Source organism: Vulpes vulpes, chromosome 7 (assembly GCF_048418805.1).
Source record: "Vulpes vulpes isolate BD-2025 chromosome 7, VulVul3, whole genome shotgun sequence".
NCBI classification, from domain to species: domain Eukaryota; kingdom Metazoa; phylum Chordata; class Mammalia; order Carnivora; family Canidae; genus Vulpes; species Vulpes vulpes.
In genome coordinates this window covers 66,968,850-66,970,515 of record NC_132786.1, presented here as the reverse complement: position 1 = coordinate 66,970,515, position 1,666 = coordinate 66,968,850, and the positions used below count along the sequence as shown (strand labels likewise).

At 41.2% G+C, this 1,666-nt stretch overlaps 1 protein-coding gene across 1 annotated transcript; it reads left to right on the top strand.

Moving 5' to 3' along the window:
* The first annotated feature begins 302 nt into the window (after positions 1 to 302).
* Positions 303 to 1,238, top strand: LOC112911015 (olfactory receptor 2T27-like). Its single transcript, XM_025987333.1, has one exon. It carries the CDS (start codon positions 303 to 305, stop codon positions 1,236 to 1,238), a length of 936 nt encoding a protein of 311 aa, XP_025843118.1.
* Positions 1,239 to 1,666: the final 428 nt, after the last annotated feature.

Below are 1,666 nucleotides of genomic sequence, written 5' to 3'. Positions count from 1 at the left end.
GAAAGAAAGAAAGAAAGAAAAGCGAAAGAAAGAAAAGCGAAAGAAAGAAAGAAGAAAAAATACACTCAACAGAGGCACTGAAGTTATCAATTCTTCTAATATTATCTAAGAAATATTTAGGCAATTGCTCAACAATAAATAGTGAAATATCTCTGATGAGACTATGGCAAATATGAGATTCTAAAGTTGGGGAGAAATTATAAAATTTTACATCCAACTATTGATATAATACCTATACTGAACATCATCTGTTCTAATACATTTGATTTGTCCCCCAACCCTGTTACATTTCTTTTAGAGGCATGGTGAGTGGAAATGAATCTTCAGTAACTGACTTCATCCTTGTGGGACTCTTTCCTGAATTTCAGCATTCTATTGTTCTCAACCTTGTGATCATCTTCATCTACATCTTTGCCTTCCTGGGAAACATACTTCTGATTGTCTTGATTTGGGGAGACTCTCAGCTTCATACGCCCATGTACATTCTCCTCAGTCAACTGTCCCTCATTGACTTGACATTAACTTCCACCATTGTTCCAAAGATGGCTTCTAATTTTTTCACAGGGGAAAGGACAATATCATGGATTGGCTGTGGAACACAGAGTTTCTTCTTCTTGATGTTGGGAATGTCAGAGTGCCTTATTTTGACTCTCATGGCTTATGACCGCTATGTGGCTGTCTGCAACCCATTGCGCTATCCCATTATCATGAGCCCTAGGGTCTGTATCCACATGATTTTTGGGTGTTGGATTGGAGGCTCTGTAAGTTCATTTATCCATACAGTCTACCCTATGCATTTTCCCATCTGTGGATCACGGGAGATCCACCACTACTTCTGTGAGGTCCCAGTCCTAATTAAGCTCTCCTGTGAAGACACTTCATTGTATCAGTTGGTGGTGGTTGTGACAAGCATTGTGTTGCTTGTTGTACCTTTCAGTCTCATCACTGTTTCCTATACTCTCATCTTCCTCACTGTCTTTCGTATGAACTCTGTCAAAGGCAGGAAAAAAACTCTGGCCACCTGCTCTTCCCATCTAACTGTGGTGAGTCTCTTCTTTGGCCCAAACATATTTATCTATATGTCTTTCACTTCCTCCCACAGTGCGGAGCAGGACCAAGCTCTTTCTGTATTCAGCAATATCCTAACACCCATGTTGAACCCTCTTATTTACAGCCTGAGAAACAAAGAGGTGGTGGCAGCTCTCAGGAAGCTTATGGGGAAATGTGTGACATCTTAGTAGTAGAAAAGTACTCCCCATCTGTGTAAAGGACATCTTTACAGCATGGACAGTGATAGAGTTGGAACTGGTATTCCAATTCTCAAATTGGTATTTCAGATACCAACATGGGGGATCCTGGGTGACTCAGCAGTTTAGCGCCTGCCTTTGGCATAGGGTGTGATCCTGGAGTCCAGGGATTGAGTCCCACACTGGGCTCCCTGCACGGAGCCTGCTTCTCCTTCTGACTGTGTCTCTGACTCTCTCTCTCTCTCTCTCTCTCTCTCTCTCTCTCTGTGTGTCTCTCATGAATAAATAAATAAAATCTTAAAAAAAAGAGAGATACCAACATGGTGTTGTTGGTTTCAGGAAAGCAAGGTGATTGCAGCTCTATGTAAATAGAACTTTTCATATGTGATTTTCAAGTACTCCAATGTAGGTTTCTTTAC

Coding starts and splice junctions, on each gene's coding strand:
- LOC112911015 (XM_025987333.1), top strand. CDS start 303: ATGGTGAGTGGAAATGAATCTTCAGTAACTGACTTCATCCTTGTGGGA.